At 43.3% G+C, this 16,710-nt stretch overlaps 2 protein-coding genes across 3 annotated transcripts in view; both read left to right on the forward strand.

Moving 5' to 3' along the window:
• Positions 1-4,479, forward strand: part of FGD6 (FYVE, RhoGEF and PH domain containing 6) — a 145,577-nt gene extending 141,098 nt beyond the window's left edge. For both annotated transcript variants that reach the window (XM_062203114.1, XM_062203115.1), the window contains exon 21: positions 634-4,479. In XM_062203114.1, the coding sequence (XP_062059098.1) occupies positions 634-670 (37 nt within the window). In that variant the 3' untranslated portion in view covers positions 671-4,479. The remainder of the gene's footprint in view (positions 1-633) is intronic.
• Positions 4,480-5,825: 1,346 nt separating this feature from the next.
• NR2C1 (nuclear receptor subfamily 2 group C member 1) overlaps positions 5,826-16,710 on the forward strand; it is a 60,106-nt gene continuing 49,221 nt past the window's right edge. Inside the window, exon 1 of the mRNA XM_062203116.1 lies at positions 5,826-6,060. The gene's annotated coding sequence lies outside the window, so the exon portion shown is untranslated. The remainder of the gene's footprint in view (positions 6,061-16,710) is intronic.

The following is a 16,710-nucleotide window of genomic DNA, read 5'->3' on the forward strand; positions in this document are numbered from 1 at the left end:
ACACTACAGCAGAGGGAAGGAGGTAGGGAGAGACTACCCCCAAGTGTTTTCTGAGTAGTTGCAGCTGTTTATAATGTCAGCTAAAACTTTGAGACTGAAGAATTTTGGAAACACTTCTAAAAACTTTGAGAAGCTATTATGTTGCATGCAAATTTTTTGTCAATTGGGAGTAGACCAAATGCCAGATTCTCTTTAATTGGAAATATTGGAAAAGTTTTGAACTAAGGGATACACAAAGGAACTCTGCTTGGTAGAGTTAAGAGAGGAGGTGACACTAGTGTTCTAATAGCACTGACACAAGAGAGAAAGGGAGAGTGTTGTAAAGAAGGCCTTTGCTGCCACGGGCACTTCCAAAACAGTTAAATGGGGGAACATCAGGATTTCCTAAAACTTTACACATGAACTGATTCCTTCTTCGCAGCTCTCTGAAATATACACACTTTCCATTGCCACAATTTGGATCAAATTACCCAATAAAGGTAGTTTCACTTACACAAAATTCCACTTTGTAGGGAATATCTTAAATGTGCTGTTAGAGTAATTAGATGCACAGGCCCGGCAGTTATCTATATTATGTTTGCATATGACAGATGATTGGATTCTATAAATCTAATGGATTTCTCTTATCAATAGGTGGATAGAAGCATTTCAGGAAGGCACAGTATTGTAGCAGTTTTGGTTTCATCTCTTCTTTGAGTCCAAAAAGGAGGAATTTCATCAGCATGGAATAAATGTTACTCAAAAACTGTGTAGAAATGAACACTGCCAAGATACAGCCAACCAAACTCTTCTTAAGATATAAAAAATTTTGTTATAGTGTTTTTTTAATGTTTGTTTTTCATGTATGTTATTTATTAAAATTTTTATGTGTACTTAGTGGTCAGAATTATTTCTAAGATTCACACTGAATTCTAAAGTACCATTTCTTTAGAGACCAGAAAATTTATCTTGATACTGTATAGTTTTAACTATTTGTGACTCAGTCCACACTGTTTTTCCTGCCTTACATTGTAACGTGCTCACTAGCGCTAAGTCTTGGTAAATAAAAACCATATTCTAAGGAGAAAATTTCCATAAAGTACTTGGATTAGTAATTATGATTCTATTCAGACTGCTGATTAAAAAGAAAGTACATGTCTTTGAATGTCAACTTAGAAATTTTTTGTATCTTTTAATAGAAAAAATGCATGGCCAGCTTCTACCTCAGTAACTGTGAAATGAAATTCCAGTAAAATATCTAAAATATTTCTACTGTTATGTACCTCTTTGGGCATGAATATTATGCCATCAGAGAATTATAGCAAGAGGATAGAATCTGAATTTTTTCACAGCTACCAATTCAACACACATCAATGTATTATTTTTCTAAATACCAAAATATGGAAAGGATTATAGTACATAGACTCCATCGCTTTTAAGTGCTCCAAGTCCAAATCAATGGTGATGTTTGTATCTAAAAAGAATGCTTCGTTTCCTATAATATTATGGTTTCAATTTTAAAAACTGGAATTGCCATATTAGAAAAGCACAACGTCTAAGCCAGTATTAACTGAAATTGTATAGTATCATTTTTGAAAGGTCTTTTTATACCACTTTGTGTTATATCCTCCCTGGTAATTTAAAAAAAAAAAATCCTTTCTTTAGCCATCAGTGCACCTCATTATTACTTATTAGTAATTCTGGTGCACTTATTATTTAACATGTGAACTACCTTGTACATAAAATTATTGATTAGCAGAAGGAAAATTAACACTATCCTTGAAGACATTCCTGATGTTTGTAATATACATTGTATTGACAGAATTTAAATTATGATGTCTTACAAGGTTATCCATAGAATATTTCATTCAAGGGTACAAGAATTTTCCTTTCTACTTCCTTGTAAAGGATTTCCCAACTCAGCGTGATACTTCATGGCAGCCAAGAGAATCACCAAGTGCCTTTCTGAAGCCGTGTGAATGCCGTTTGCTGCAGCGCCGGGGTCCCTGCTAGATCTAGGGTTGGCTGCTGTGGATTTTTCTGGCTGTCTCCTGTTACGCAATAATTTGAAACTCTCTTGTGGCCTTATTGATAGTCTTGACTTGCTATCTCTCCAAGTCTTTCTGTCATAGCAGATAAAGTATTTTTGTAACCCACTTACGTTAGTAAATAAGGCTTTCCCATTAAAGCCTCTGCCGTTTTTAATGTATCATTGGAGGCCATGGTCAGATTTTATCAGAAACTAAGAAATATCAGCCTGGCTATTTTAGGGGAACAGATATCTGGCACAAACTTACAGTAATTCTTCTTGATTACATGTGAAACTCTGTGTGAGTGCATTAGCTATTGGCTTAGTCCCTTGGAGGGTTTTGAAATATATAAAATACAAGCCTTTTTATCAGATTGTCCTCCTCCCATAATTTGTTTTGCCTGTGTAATAGTATTACATTCCCTTTCCTTCCTTTTCAAGCCTTCATGACTTACCAAAGCTGATCAGTTTGTAACCTCGCTCATTCAGTATCAAGTGGGAGCCTAATTATCTGCGATTTATTGCAAAGCTACCTTGAAAGTTATCTTAGATGGATGACATTTTTGAGGGGAAAAAATGAAGTGCAGTCTCTACATGAGAAAGAAGTATCAACAGCTTTGGACCCCGGGAATACTGTGTGTTACGTGGGTCCATGTGCTTCCATCAAACTCTCTCCGGTATCTCCTTGTGTTTGTAAGGATGGCAGAGAAGGGCAGTTGTAACACTAACCTGAAAAGGATGCTGAGAGTAACCTAAGTAGGAAGCCAGGCTGCCAAGGGGTGGCTAGTGTTGCTAATGAGCGTGCTCCTTCTCTACCTGGGCAGCTGACCAGCTTGACTCGAGTCCTGAGAAAATGTTCTCCTCCTCCTGTCCTCCTCACACATTTTGAACCTTTTTATCCAACCTCTTTACTCTTGTTCTTGGATGGACCCAGGATCTTCCCATTGTCCTCTGGCTGCCCAAGGTGCTTCTCTCTTCTTCCACCAAAAGCTTGATTTCATTTGGTAGTGTTTCTTTAAATGAGGTCATCAGACCAATTCTTGAGAGTGCAGTTTTGTTAGCCAAATGTATTTTATGTTCGACTGGTAGAATATACCTAGAAGTGTGGAAAGCCTCCACTTTCATAATTTAGTGAAACTGTAAATGTTACCATAGCCTATGCTGGTATGTGTTGAAGTATGCTGCCATGTGAGATCCACTGCAGTCAAATGTAGTCACTGGCAATTCCAGAGAGGTAATTCCCATTTCTTTGTATAGTACAGTCTATATTTCTTGAAGGCAAATACAGTGTAATATATCTCTCTCTCCAGTAGTATTACCCTGTGTCTGTCTGGAGAAAATACTTGTTCAATTAGATAGAAGTAAGTGAGGATGGGATTCTTGGCACTTGTAATTCGAACACCTTCATTAGACTTACCCTTGCCACATTTACAACCACCTGTTGGACACCTATACAAGTCCTCAAGCGTTTTAAAATTCACATGACAACATCAACTTTCTTCCTCTTCAAGTCTGTCTGTTTTCCTCTGTAATATAAAGACATCAGTTGTGGCCACAGAATCAGCATCCACGTCTGAACAAGACTTCTTGCCATTCCTCTTTGTTCTTCCCATCTTCATTGCCATGACTCGAGTTCTTGTTACCTCTTCCCAAAGACTGCAGTTAGCTTTTCTAATTTGTGTGGTCCCATTTTTTAAGCACCACTGCAGTGATCTTCCTAAAGCATAATTCTCATCTAGGTTCATCCTTGCTCTTGCAGCCATCAGCGGCTCAGGCATGGACGACTTGCTCAGGTTACTGTACCCTCCAGGTAACCCTAACCTTTCTCTGTTCACACGACTTCCTTTTTCCAACCGTCTACCCCACTCCTGTCTCTGCCTCTTAACCAAGACTTCTCTGTGATGCTGATCCTAGTCCTTCTCTCCCCAGTCCCTCTGCCAGTCATTCCCCTGTGGCCCCTAGTCTTTAGTTTCATAAACTTTAATATGATGCTTATCACATTGGTGATGACAACTTAGCTTGTTCATTTGAGATTCCTCCACAGCAGCTAGCAGAGTGCCTTGCTTGCAATGGCCATGTAGTGTGTGTTTGCTGAATGAATTCCTTCCTATGGATCCCTTCTGATTTTTTTAAAGTGCCTCCAATATATTTATGATCCGGAAGCCTATGACACTTTTAATGGCATTTTCTAAAAAAATCTTAGAACTTTTCCCCCTGTAAGAAAAGAGATAGTTTCTAGTAGGATGTTTTTTAAATATAAAAACAGTAGGAAAAATTTTAACAGCCTAAATATCAAACTCCTTTCCTTGTGGGACGACAGAAGGCTGAAAGAGGGGTAACCTCCTTCACATGAGTTGTTCATAGCATATAAGACCCAATCTTAAAATATTTTTAAAATGATTTATAATGCATTTCTAGAACAACTTTTTTATCTAAAGGGATGACTGTTTATATCTTTTTGTCCATATAGCTATAGATCTTTTATAAAGTTAGCATTGTAAATAATGTTAATATATGTTATATTTATGCAAAATAAATGTACTAAAATATCTACTGCTGGTGTGGTGTCTTTTAAGCCGTACCTTTCTTTAGTCACACATTTAAAGAGGTACCTCACTAACCCTCTGAAGCACAGGTACAAGAAGCTCTTCCCTTCACCTGCAATGATAGTTCCAGAGTAGCTTCTGTCAGCTCACTGTGACCTAAGTAAATGAGACGGATAAGGAGTAACTACAGGCATCACTGCAGGGATGCATATTATGCACTGAGAATAGACGATCTGACTGCCATTTCGAGGGAACCTACAGGGTCCTTTATGGCTTTCACCTCTGGGATCAGCTTGAGGATACTGGGAGGCAGCATGCAGGAGGGACTGCCTTCAAACGAAGGCAATGAAACCCAGCAAGTGATGCTAACGAGTGGAGGCCAGCTTTCAGACAATGAGGCCTGAGGCATATTTCCACCTGCTAGGAAACATCGCCTGCCACGTTTCCCTGCCCCCTTGCCTCGTTCCAGGGGCAAACACAGAGATGTTCTCATTGCCAGCACACATTTGTTTTTCCTAACTTGGTTTCTGCCCTAACTCTGTGTCTGCTTTCCTACCGTGCTCACCTATGCCAGATACAAAAGAAAATTTTGAAGACGCTTGTCTCCAAGGTCTCAGCTGCATGAGTACTTTGCACACGGCTCGCTTTGTGCCACAGCTCACTGCCTGCCACGTGTCGCCACTGCCAGAATGTGATGTTGCATCGCTGCCCTTTCATTGAACAAATCTATATTGCCCAGCAGGCACTGTCACATGGGCTTTGGAACACACTGCTGAACAAAAACAGACAAAAACTAATTCTTGGGAACCGACATTCCAATGATTATATTCTGGCACCATATAGCCAGTCTCTTACTGTACACGATTCTGTGTCAGCTTGTTATATTAAAGGGTAGTTTAAATATCTGATTGGAATCTACCCGGACTTGTTAGTTCTCTAGTAGTATTTAGAGTCTAGGTACGACAGCGCCTAAAGAGAAGCCCAGTTTTCCAGAGACTAGACACAGAACTGCCTAAAGCCGACTAGGTTATTGTCGCTTCAGTCTGAAAACACTGACTCAAAACTTCCTTTAACGACCACCTTCGGTACACACGATGCTGAACACAGGACACGGTCCCTAGAAGAACCCAGCGGGTATGCGCGGCCCTGGCAGGGAAGTCTCCCTCCAGGCCGACAGGGGGCAGTCGACTTTCAGACCCGCGACTCGACTCCTCCGGTCCCTCCGCCCCACCCAGGGAACGTCACGACCCCCTCTCGCTACTCGCGTCGCTATTGCGCAGGCGCGCAGGGCAGAGAGCGTCGCCGAGCCGAGGGAAGGGTCACGAACTCTGACCCCCCAAAAAATACACAAACCCAGAAGCCGCCTCCCCTCATCCTCGATCCCCTTTCCTTTCAGCTTTCTCCGACCTCTGATCCCGAAGCGCACCCCACTCAACACTCAGTAGCCACCGCCGCGGGAGTGTCGGGTCTGCGCCCGACGCAGGACAGCGCGGCGAAGAGGCGCCGGTAAGTGCCGGGTGAGGACCCCAGCGGCCGGGGCCGGGGCGTCCCTCATCCCAACGCCAACGGACGCAGCCTCAGTCCGCCCACAGCCTGTGGACTGCGGCCGGCAGGGCCGCTCTGGTTGCTCGGCTTGGGCTGGGAGCGCAGAGAGGAGCCGGCGTGGCGGGGGCCGAATGCACATGAGAGGCCGAGGCCGTAGCCGGGCCGGGGGCCGGGGCCGGGGCCGGGGCGGCGGGGCGCTGGCGCTGCCGGCGGGCGGCGCGGCGCGCGCAGCCTCTCTCCGGTGGCGCCTCCCGCGGCGCCTCTGACCTTTCACCTATAGGAACAGCTTCCGTCTCCGCGCCGCCGCGGCTTCCCCCGCCCCAGGGAGCCCGCGGGCTCGGGGCGGGCGATTCGCGGTGGCCGCGCCCGGGGCCGACCCTCCGGGCCGGGCCGGGGCGGCGGCTCAGCGGGAGCCTGCGCCTTCAGGATCGCGGGAGGGGCGGGACGACGCCCGCTTGGCGGTCGCCTTTGGACCCGGGTCTCTGGAGAAAACACGTGAACTGGGCCGGGGTCCCCACTCTCCTGGGCAGCTCCCAGCTTCCTGTAGTTCTTTTGCTGGGAATCCGGCCTCCAGCTTGTGCAGGTAGCACTTTGTGAGCTACCGGCATTGCCATGTCGCCCCATAACCTTCGGCAGATTGGTCGGCCGGAAAGAGTTACAGCAAAAAGACTTGAAATTAAGGCCTTCGGGGTTTTTGTGCTTCTGGAAGTTGCAAATAGGCCTTCCACTGTGCGATTTTTGAATGGTGCGTGCTTTGTGGTGGGTTGATAGGCGTTGATTGTTTTTTAACCTTTAGCTTACATGTCCGAAAGATACTTGTGTTTATGATTTGTAAGAGTGGTCGCATCAAGGGCAACTCATTGCATCATTCTTTGTAGGAACATTTCAGAATCTGGATTTAGGAAGTGTTTTGAGGGAGGCACAAGCATTCCCGAAATATCTTGTGTGTGATTGGTACTCTTGAGGAAGAGAAAAAACAAACAGGATATGACGAACGGTGAAGAGTTGGAATATCATCTTTGTCTTTTTAAGATCAATTGGCCTTTTACAACCTCTTAAAAATCTCATGAATCATCTTTAGAAAAACGCAGCTCTGCATAAAAGTTTGCGTCAATACTAGGAGTTTACAAAAGTCTGTTCCTGACTTGGGGTTAACAGCCTTAGAATATAGGATAAATGCTGGCTCAGGGTGGAGTCTCAGGTCAGGTGGGATTTAAGCGGGGGAGGGAGCTGAAATAGTGTGTTGGGGAATTCATGTAGTGATTTGCTTTCCAAAGTTTCAGTTACCCCCACTGCTGGTTGACTGCAGTCCAAAATTACTAATTGAAAAATTCCAGAAGTAAATAGTTCATAAGGTTTTTTTGTTTGTTGTTTAAGATTTATTTTTGAAAGAATGACAGAGAGGGAGAGACAGATCTTCCAACTGCTGGTTCACTCCCCAGATGGCTGCGGCCGTCAGGGCTGGGCAAGACCGAAGCCAGGAGCCTGGAATTCCATCCAAATCTCCCGTTGGTGGCAGGGGCCCAAGCACTTCAGCCATCCTCCCCTTCCTTTTCAGGTCTGTTATCAGGGAGCCAGATCTGAAGTGGAGTAGCTGGAACTAGAACTGGACCTTATGGGATGCCAGCATCACAGATACATATATATATTTAAAGATTTGTTCATGTATTTGAAAGTCAAGAGTTAACATTCGCACAATGAGAGCTTCCATCTGCTGGTTCACTTCTCCGATGGCCACAAGGGCTGGAGCTGGGCCAGGCCAAAACCAGGAGCCAGGAGCTTCTTCAGGGCCATCTTCTGCAGGCCGTTAGCAAAGAGCTGGACGGGAAGTGAAGCTGCTGGGACTTCGGTGTCCCATCACAGAAGTTTAAATTACACACTGGGAAGGATAGTGTTGCACAGAGAGTTAAGCTACCACTTGGGACACATACTTCCCAGAGTTTTTTTGTCCTGGTTTTTTTTGTTGTTTAGTTTTTTTAAAGAATTTATTTTATTTGAAAGACAGAGAAGACAACACAAAACAAGAGATCTTCCATTACTGCTTCATTCCCTGCATGGCTTCAGTGTCTGGGGCTAGGCCAGGCTGACCCAAGAGCCTGGAACTCCATCTGGGTCCTCCATGTGGGTGCCAGGGTCTGTGTACTCCAGCCATCGTCTGATGCTTTCCCAGGCACATTAGCCAGGAGGAGGAGAACAAGGACTCACTCCCATGAGAATTAGCCCAGTCCTGAGAGCTGGCATTAATCCCTTTTGAAGGCAGAACTGTCATGATCCAAACACCTCTTAAAAGTCCCTGATCTCAACACTTAACACTGGGGATCAAATTTCAACCTAAGCTTTGGAGGGGACAAACCATGGGTCTTGTATAAGCTCCCTCCAATTGCCTTTGACTTCTTCTTTATTAGCCTCATGAATTTTAGCACAATTGGTAATTTTTAAAATGTTTTTTTTTTCCACTAAAATATAAGTAAAAGTTTCTTGAGACAGAAATTTTTCTGTCTTGCTCACTGGGGCCCCCAAACTCTCACAGTGGCTGATAAATTTCAGTCAATAATTGCTGAGTTAAGATAAGAACACTGGGTACTATGTTGAACACTAGTGGTTCATAGAAAAAAGTTCATTGGCTATTGCACAGTTTTTTCTTCGAAGTCTTACAGGAGATGGGCATCTGGGTGATCAAGTGCAGGGAAATGGCGAAGTGTTTTAGATGATGAGATGGGAGTACAATACAGTGAGTTATAGATGAGGGAATGCTGAATTTTTAGTTTTTATTTTTAATTGGTATATAATTATACAAATTTTTTTAAAAGATTTTATTTATTTATTTGAGAGGTAGAGTTACAGACAGTGAGAGGGAGAAACAGAGAGAAAGGTCTACCGTCTGCTGGTTCACTCCCCAATGGCTGCAACGGTTAGAGCTCGCCGATCTGAAGCCAGGAGCCAGGTGCCTCTTCCTGGTTCCCCACGCAGGTGCAGGGGCCCAAGGACTTAGGCCATCTTCCACTGCTTTCCTAGGCCACAGCAGAGAGCTGGATTGGAAGAGGAGCGACCGGGACTAGAACTGGCGCCCATAAGGGATGCTGGTGCAACAGGTGGAGGATTAACCTACTGTGCCACAGTGCCAGCCAGTAATTATACAAATTTATGACGTATAAGAATGATTGATTTTCTGATTACAATCAAAGGACTCATTTGAAACTCTTAAGAGGTGGCTTGTAATTATCTACCTAGAAAAATCCGTTAACTTTTTTTTTTTTGGACGATTTATTTGAAAGACAAAGTGACAGAGAGGGAGTAAGAGATCTGCCATCCACTGGTTTATTCCCCAAATGACCAATGCCGCTAGGGCTGTGCCAAGCTAGAGTCAGGAGCCAGGAACTCCATCCTAGTCTCCCACATGGGTAGCAGGGGCCCAAGTACTTACCCCATCTACTGCTGCCAGGAAGCTATATCAGAAGCAGAATAGCTAAGAATCAACCAGCACTCCACTGGGATCACAAGCAGTGGCTTAAACCACTGCTCCACAATGCTGGCCCTACAGTTAACATTTAAGGATGTCCTTGTTTGTATAGTTTAAATCATACTGTGAATAAAGTTTTGTTTCTTTTGAACATGTAGTTTGTCATTGAGGGCACAAACTTTTGTCCTGAGAAAAAACATCTGGCTGTGAAGTTTTTCCTCTAAATAGCTGGTAGCTTGCTTCCTTACTTCCTTCATATCTCTGATGAAATGTTATTTTCTTGGGGAGCCATCTCTGACTTAGTAAAAACTGCAAATCACCCCCTCCCGCCCAGCCTTTTCTTCCCTTGTTCCTGCTTTGTTTTTCTTCATTCCACTGTTGATTATGATGATCTGTCCTCACTACAACTCATGCAGAAGTTTAACTTCTTAATGTGGCAGTGTTAGCCTCATGGGAAGGTGTTTGGGTTGTGGGGGCATGGCCCTCATGAATAGGTTAGTGCTGTCTTAGGAGTGAGTTACCCTGTCCTTGGGCTAACTTAGTCCCCAGGAGAACAGGATGTTAGGAAAACAAGCTTACCCTTCATATTTTGTCTCTGTACACGATTCACACCATGTACTACCATCTGCCGTGTTATGTCATGGTGTGAGACCTTTGCCAGTTGAGTGTGCCTTATCTTGAGTCTCCCTGTGTCCTGTGAAGTAAATGGAACCCTCTTCTTTTTTTTTTTTTTTTTTAAAGATTTATTTTATTTATTTGAAAGACAGAGTTAGAGAGGCAGAGAGAGAAGTCTTCCCTCCACTGGTTCACTCCCCAGATGTCTGCAACGGCCAGAGCTACGCCAATCCGCAGCAAGGAGCCAGGAGCTTCTTCTGGGTCTCCCATGTGGGTGCAGGGGCCCAAGGACCTGAGCCATCTTCTACTGCTATCCCAGGCCATAGCAGAGAGCTGGATCAGAAGAGGAGCAGCTGGGACTAGAACGGGCGCCCATATGGGATGCTGGCGCTTCAGGCCAGGGCTTTTACCCGCTGTGCCACAGTGCCGGCCCCAAACCCTCTTCTTTATAAACGGCCAGTTTCAGTTTACTGGGTTTGTCCCCCAAGACTCACATGGGAGTTTGATCCCCAAAAATCTGTTAATGGCATTAGGGTAGAAACTTAATCCAGCGATGGTGTTTAGGGATGAGACCTTTGGAAAGTGATTTGGTTTAGACAAGGTCATTAGCATAGAGCTCCCATGTTTGAATCTTGGTGAATTTATAAAAGACCAGTCAGACATAGATATTGTCTCTTGCCATATGGCACCATGTGCCACTTAGAGAAAGGTCATGGACAGAACTGAGCTGATGCCAGCACTGTGCTCGTCAAACTCCAGAACTGTGAGCTAAATAAACTTTCCTTGTTTATGAAGTTAGGCTGGCCCAGGTATTCCATTATAGTGATGAAAAGCTATTAGACTAGTTTTATGTTGTATCAACAGAAATCAGGCTTAAATAGTGGTGCTGGATATTTTACTACTTTTCTGTATGTTTCTCCCACCAAAATAGAAATTTACAAGGAGAATTATGTGTTCATTTTAATATTTCCTGCCATATTCCCAACTTTTAGAAAAATGCCTAGCCTATAATCATTAAGCAAGTATTTGTTGACTAGAATAATATAGAATAAAGTATTCTGTAACAAGTATGAACATTTTTAAAACTCTTGATATGCGCTGGCAAATTACTTTCCTAAGAAGGTTATAATGGAGCTGGCACTGAGGCATAGCTGGTAAAGCCGTCACCTTCAAGTGCCAGCATCCTATTTGGGTGCCAGTTCGAGTCTCAGCTGCTCCACTTTTGGTAGAGCTCTCTCCTGTGACCTGGGAAAGCAGTATAAGATGGCCCTAGTACTTGGGCCCCTACACCTACATGGGAGACCCAAAAGAAGCTCCTGGCTTTCTGGCTTCGGATCATCACAGCTTCTGCCATTGTGGCCATCTGGGGATTTAACTAACAGATGGAAGACCTCTGTCTGTCTCTCAGCCTCTTCTTCTGTGTAATTCTGCCTTTCAAATAAATAAAATAAATCTTTAAAAAAAAAAAAAAGATTTTAGCAGTTCAGTCTTCTACCACCAATCTGTAAAGAATACCTGTTTTGCCTCATTTTTGGAATGAAATTTGTGTTCATCGTTGAAAGAAGTCATTAGCAAAGTTATGGAAGCATGAAACAACAAGGTAAATTGAAGTAATTAAAAATAATACGTATAGCTAGTGTGTAAAGTTTAACAAATGAGACCTCAAATACTATAGGTGAAGGGGAGGCTATGAGAAATATTAAGAGGTGCCACGCCCACAGCTGTGATACCCGCGTGGCAAGATGTTGCTGCGTCGGGGGTCTAAGGCTGCAGGGTTTGAGGTTAGCGCTCTGTTGGAGTGGGGCCTCAGGCGGTTCCTGTGCAGTCCGCGGTTGTAATGACCCCCGACTCACATTAGGGGAGCCGAAGACTGTCCTTGCTGATTTTGGGGACACCGTGTCTCTGCTCTGTTGATGATCTCATTATGCATTATCTACCAGCTGTGTTTACACTTTACTGCTTGCTCTCACAATTATCAGAAACAAGAAAAAGAAGTTAACGTTTCCCATAAGATTATGGAGAAATTCAAACAATCTTTGCCCCTCTGTTTACTAAAGCCATTTACGAGGGAGCTAGGAATGCAAGTCAAAACATATCATTAGGTTCCCATTATAGTGACAGAAAAATGTTAAGGTTGCTCAGGGATTATCTCCAAGTATCTAAAGGCAAGCAAAACTTTGGGTAGTAATTCCCCTAAACAGTTCATAAAACGAAACTAAGCCAAAGGTCAATTCTCATCCTCAGTAAACAAAACTAAGCCAAAGGTCAATTCTCATCCTCAGTAAACGAAACTAAGCCAAAGGTCAATTCTCATCCTCAGTAAATGAAACTAAGCCAAAGGTCAATTCTCATCCTCCGTAAATTATCTAAAAACAATGTCCCCACTATGTTCCTCATAAAACCACTCATATGACATCATTGTTTTAACTCATTTTGTCAACCTTTGTAATAAAAGTTTTACATTTGCCTGTAGCATTGTCCTTTACTATATAAACCCAAGCCTTACTACAATAAATCGCAGCAGTAACATACACATAACGTGTGTGTCTGTCTGTCATTTCCCCGCCGATTCCTGACTCTCCTGGCCTTCGTCCCCTCGTTCTCCCTCGGTCTTGTGACTCCGCGAGAGCCGGTCCGCGGCAAAGAGGAAATGTACTATTAAATCTACATGCTATAGCAGTCTGGCTGTAAAATACTAAAGTAGCAAGTAAGGGAATGGTATTGGACATGGCAATCAAGAAGGTTGGAGGCCGGCGCCACGGCTCACTAGGCTAATTCTCCGCCTAGCGGCGCTGGCACACCGGGTTCTAGTCCTGGTCTGGGCGCCAGATTCTGTTCCGGTTGCTCCTCTTTCAGTCCAGCTCTCTGCTGTGGCCCAGGAAGGCAGTGGAGGATGGCCCAAGTGCTTGGGCCCTGCACCTGCATGGGAGACCAGGAGGAAGCACCTGTCTCCTGGCTTCGGGCCTGCACCGTGGCGGCATCTGGGGGGTGAACCAATGGAAAAGGAAGACCTTTCTGTCTGTCTCTCACTGTCTAACTCTGCCTGTCACAAAAAAAAAAAAAAAAAAAAGGGTTGGAGATGAGATTGGTTTTGTTTGCACTGTCTTCATGGACACAAGTCACCCATGCTGATGGCAGAAAAGGGACAAGAATCAGTGTCAAAGTTTGCAACTGGAACAGAAGTTACTGCATGATAATAATAAAGTCATTAGAACCTGGTGTAACTGGCTTGCCTGAATCTCAAAGGGAAAGTTTTTCCATGAATGTGGGACCCTTGTGGCTTAGAAATATAATACTCAGAGTTTATGGGAGAAAATAAGCAGCTTTTTCAGAGAATAGCAGTGTTCTGAAGATCTATATATATTCATTTTATTATAGCCAGCATGTAGTATGTACAGGATACAGTTTCATGCTCACTTGCCTATTTTTAAAATACTTTATTGTATTCATTAAGGATAATTATTCCTTCTAAATTTTATTTCCTTTAGAAAGCACTCAAACTGTGTGTTTGAGAGAGATTTCTTCTCATCCACTGGTTTACTTCCCAGATGCCTGCAACAGCCAGGGCTGGGCCAAGGCCAGAGGCAGAAACTGAGAGTTCAATCCAGGTTTCCTGTATGGTTGGCAGGAACCCAGTTTGAGCCATCACCACGCCTCCCAAGGTCTGCATTAGCAGGAAGCTCAGTCAAGAGCTGGAAGTGGATATTGAACCCAGATATTCCAATATCTTAATTGCCAAGGGAACCACTTGACCCTAATCGTTACATTTTTAATATTGAAGATTGCAAGGGTCCCTTTTTGCCCTTTTACTAACCTTTTAAAAGTATTTTTTCTTCTAATTATGGAATATTTATTTTTGGAAAAAAATTAATTTTAAGGAGATTATTTAAAACAATGTTACTACTAAACTAGATTTATTATTTACTAAAGAGCTAAGAAATTAGAAGGAACTTGATCCTCAAAAGGTTTCTCTACCCCTCTTTTGGAGATTTTTACAACTAAAGAAAATTGGAGTCGGCAGGGCCAGTGTTGTGGCACAGTTGAGTTCTAGTTGCTCTGTTTCCAATCCAGCTTCTTGCTAATACACCTGGGAAAGCATGTGGGCAACCCAGATGGAGCTCCAGGCTTCTGGTTTCGTCCTAGCCCAGCTCCAGACATTGTGGCCTTTTGGGGGAGTGAACCAGTAGATGGAGGATATTTCTCTTTTTCTCCCCCCACCCCACCCCAGCCTTTCAAATAAATTTTTTTTATAAAGATTTTAGTTATTTATTTGAAAGGCAGAGTGACAGAGAAAGCGAACTTCCACCCGCTAGGTAACTCCCCAAGTGACTGCAACGGCCTGAGCTAGGTGGATCAGGAGCTAGGAGCTTCTTCCAGGTCTCCCCCATAGGTGCAGGAGCCCAAGGAGTTGGGCCATCTTCCACTGCTTTCCCAGGCCATAGCAGAGAGCTGGATTAGAAGTGGAGCACCAGGACTCAAACTGGTGCCCATTTGGGATGCCAGCACTGCAGCCGGTGGCTTTACCCGCTACCACACCTGTCCCATAAATCTTTTTTTCAAAAGTATCTTCTATTTATAAAAAAAAAAAGAAAAGAAAATTAAAGTCGATGGTAAATTAGAGTTTTTTATTTATTTATTTTTTTGTGATAGTGTCGATGGTATTCAGTGGACTTCTGGTTGAGTGCTGTGTATCAGTAGTAGAAATAAATTGAAGTGGTTGCCTGGCTTATAATTACATCAGCAGCCTGATGTAATTTGGGAAATAGGCGTCCCAAAAATGAAGCTGTCGTAAACTTTCCCTTCCCTCTTCCTGGCACACTGACAGTGATTATTCTAAGATCTGAGAAGATAACCTAAGCTGGGCCGATCAGAATCTATTACAATATTGGAAACGTAGAAGCTGATCACAAGGAGGGGAAGTTCCTGACATCATCTGAATTCCTAGCTCCAGTTTTTCACGAGATCAGCTGTACCACAGTCCTACTAGTGTGTATTCTCTTCCCCACCTCACTGTTTTTGCTGTTGTTTGCTTGCTTGCTTGGTTATTTGTGGCTTTTTTCCCCTTAAATTAGTATTTGCGCTTTTATCACAATACAGTGACTAATACACTTACAAATACCTGCCTTTATGCCATATACTATTTGTCATTAGTTTCCTTATTTCCCCTCATCAAGTTTTTAATTTATCAAAGTAATACTCCTTTGAGATTCATGTAAATCAGTCACACCATAGTTTCTACTGACTTTATTATTGTTAAACAGAGCCTTCTCTTTCATACCCTTATTCACTGAGGATTTTGATACCGAATGCCATCATTTTCCTGACTTATATCTACGATGACAGCCCAGACTATATTCAGTGTGGTCTCTAAGTTTATCAAAGTCCAGTTAAGCCAATTGCTACTTTAATGTGTTACAGCCAGATTTCTTATTCTAAGAATCTGAAAAAATCTGACTTTTAATAAAACAGTGAATTGACAAAGGCTTTTAAAAAACCGTTTTAGAGGCCAGTGCTGCGGTTCACTAGGCTAATCCTCTGCCTGCGGGCCATCACCCCGGGTTCTAGTCCCGGTTGGGGCGCCAGATTCTGTCCCGGTTGCTCCTCTTCCAGTCCAGCTCTCTGCTGTGGCCCAGGAGTGCAGTAGAGGATGGCCCAAGTCCTTGGGCCCTGCACCCACATGGGAGAGCAGGAGGAAGCACCTGGCTCCAGGCTTCGGATCGGTGCAGCGCACCAGCTGCAACGTACTGGCCATAGCGGCCACTTGGGTGGTGAATCAATGGAAAAAGGAGGACCTTTCTGTCTCTCTCTCTCTTTCTAACTCTAACTCTGCTTGTCAAAAGAAAAAAAAACTGTTTTAGAAAAGTTACCTCTTTTTTTGTAAATAGTGAAAAATTTTCCAAATGAACAAAATTATAGGATATGTTTGTGTTCTGTCATGTATCTGTTTACATAAAAGTGTGTATTCTTGGATAGTTTGGGGAAAGAAATAGGTAATAATGAAAATAGGATTAGAGATTTGGCTTCATATCACTATGTCTGGATCTTCCTAGATTTGAATCTTAAGATAATGAGTTGGCTTGACAGATCTCAATAGGCTTTACAAATTGGAAATGAAAAAAAATAGTTTGAAGACATATGTTTTGTTGAGGAAGCCCAAAATGGAAAAAAAATTCTCTAAGTTGGCTTTCTAGTTGAATGTTTGAATTTGAGTATCCTTTGGCTGACAACTTTTGAGTTATATGGAACTAAATAGTAAAATGAAATAGGAGCTCTAGACTACTATATTAGTACAGAGTGTTTGTGAGAAAGAATTAGAAAATTGGTATACTGTGGGGCTTACAGTGTGGCTGTAAAGTTGTAAGCTAGGCTGTCACTTGTGATCATGGTATCCCGTATTGGAGTACTGGTTCTGGTCCCGGCTATTCTGCTTCTGATCCAGCGCCCTGCTAATGTGCCTGGGAAAGCAGCAGAAGATGGCCCAAGTGCTTGGATGCCTGCACCCTTGTGGAGAGCCAGATGGAGTTCCAGGCTCCTAT

The sequence above is a fragment of the Lepus europaeus genome, chromosome 10 (assembly GCF_033115175.1).
Source record: "Lepus europaeus isolate LE1 chromosome 10, mLepTim1.pri, whole genome shotgun sequence".
Taxonomy (NCBI): Eukaryota; Metazoa; Chordata; class Mammalia; order Lagomorpha; family Leporidae; genus Lepus; species Lepus europaeus.